This window comes from Colletotrichum tamarilloi (genome assembly GCF_030869305.1).
Source record: "Colletotrichum tamarilloi strain Tom-12 chromosome Unknown Scaffold_102.1, whole genome shotgun sequence".
NCBI classification, from domain to species: Eukaryota; Fungi; Ascomycota; class Sordariomycetes; order Glomerellales; family Glomerellaceae; genus Colletotrichum; species Colletotrichum tamarilloi.
Window position 1 is genome coordinate 93,317 of NW_026849485.1, and position 1,612 is coordinate 94,928.

Consider the following 1,612-nt stretch of genomic DNA (forward strand, 5'->3'; position numbering starts at 1 on the left):
CTTGGTCGGTGACGATGTGAGGTGGTGATGTGGGGAGTCAAGGGACGGTAGATATTTTGCGGGGAATCAAGGTTTCTCGAATGGTGATACACAATGTGAAATGCTATGCTGGGTGGGTATCGAGCAAACTAATCATAATCATACAACAAAGAACACAAGGAGGGCTGGCATGGAAGTTCCCACACACTCCTTCGAAGAGCCAACCGGGCGTATTAGCGACGACTTGCCGAACTCCATTGCCTATCCCATTGCTCCATCTGTCCAGCTACACGATTGGGCCTAGCCGACGACTGGCCCGTGACCCAGAATCTGTCCATCGGGTCGGATGAGCGTGAGTAGCTTGTGGTAGTATATGACGTTTGATTGGCAGGTGTATCACGTCTCTGCCCGCCGGTGTTTGCAGACGTGGAATATTGAGAGTAGCTGGCAGGCATTAGGATCGGTCTGGCAGGGTGCAAGGGGAGAAGTGAGAGATTGGACGTCGTACCTCGGAGCGGGACGCTGGTAGTAGCTAGATCCTGACATATTGCGTTGTGGAGGGGCGGGTATGATGAGGGTGGTGACAAAAGTGCAAGATGGGTGGATGTTGGTTGTTAGGATCGTGAAGATGAAGTTGGTTTGGCCTGGCCTTGAAAACTACACGGCAACCCAACAGATCAGGCCTTATTATATATGAAAGGATGTAAGTGAGAGATGGCCCAGCTTGAACTTGGGAATAGGCAGCTGTATCGCCCGCTGCAAATACAAACCACGAGGAAGTGGACAAAACACATCATAGTGCATCCTTTTTCGAAACGATACCAGTTGGTATTGTGAAGGAACCATACCCAGGGGCACCGGGTATCATGGTGGAATTAGGATTGAAAGGGAATAGTTAGGAATTACAATCGGAAAAAATGGAGTGTTCATACACCAGAGCATGGCTGTGATGTTACGGAGAATATTGAAGATGAGCGACAGGGGAAGCGACCGAGCGCCGCAGTCACTTGACGGTAAAGACTGTCATGGGAACATTGGATTAGGAACGTAAAGATTGAAGCATTGGCTGGCAGTGAGCGACAAGCTCCTTTCCCGACCTAGAGAACTGTTAGACTGGCGGCAATAATGCTTGACAGTAATGTTGAAGGGTAGAAGTCGGAATAGAGAAAATGCATCTGGAAAAAAACCGGAGGATTGAGGACAAGGGGAGGGTTGATCCCGGTTGGAACTGGCCAGAACCGTCGCGCATGGAGGGAGCTTGGGTAACTTTTTCGAAGCTTCCATTGCATCGCCAAGTAGTTTTGCCACTCGCGTGGATCTGGGATGACTTCCGGGAGATAGACGTGCAGGGATGAGACATCGGACAGGCGGCGGCTTCTTTCAGAGGTAGGTAAGATAGTAACAGGCACTTTGTGTGATAGGCATGCAGGCGGGCTGGCTTGAGAGGGCAGATGTTGGCGGGCGGGACTATGTATCGCTAGTTTGCGTGGCTGTCGAGACCCAGCGCGGGATGGATGCGAGTAAGAGGGTCCGCGCTATGTTCTCGTGTCCGTGGAACATTCGGGGAAGAGTTAGGAGGCATGGGGGCACGCAGGCTAGTCTGGGCTGAAAGGCTTTACGTACCTAGGTATCG

General features: G+C 51.4%; 1 protein-coding gene across 1 annotated transcript; it reads right to left on the minus strand.

The window, feature by feature from the left end:
- Positions 1 to 212: 212 nt before the first annotated feature.
- On the minus strand, positions 213 to 525 carry CTAM01_13718 (uncharacterized protein; the record flags this gene model as incomplete). The annotated part of the gene is made up of 2 exons (XM_060529720.1): positions 213 to 423; positions 488 to 525. 2 exons carry the CDS (start codon positions 523 to 525, stop codon positions 213 to 215), a joined length of 249 nt encoding a protein of 82 aa, XP_060375731.1.
- Between the last annotated feature and the right edge of the window lie 1,087 nt (positions 526 to 1,612).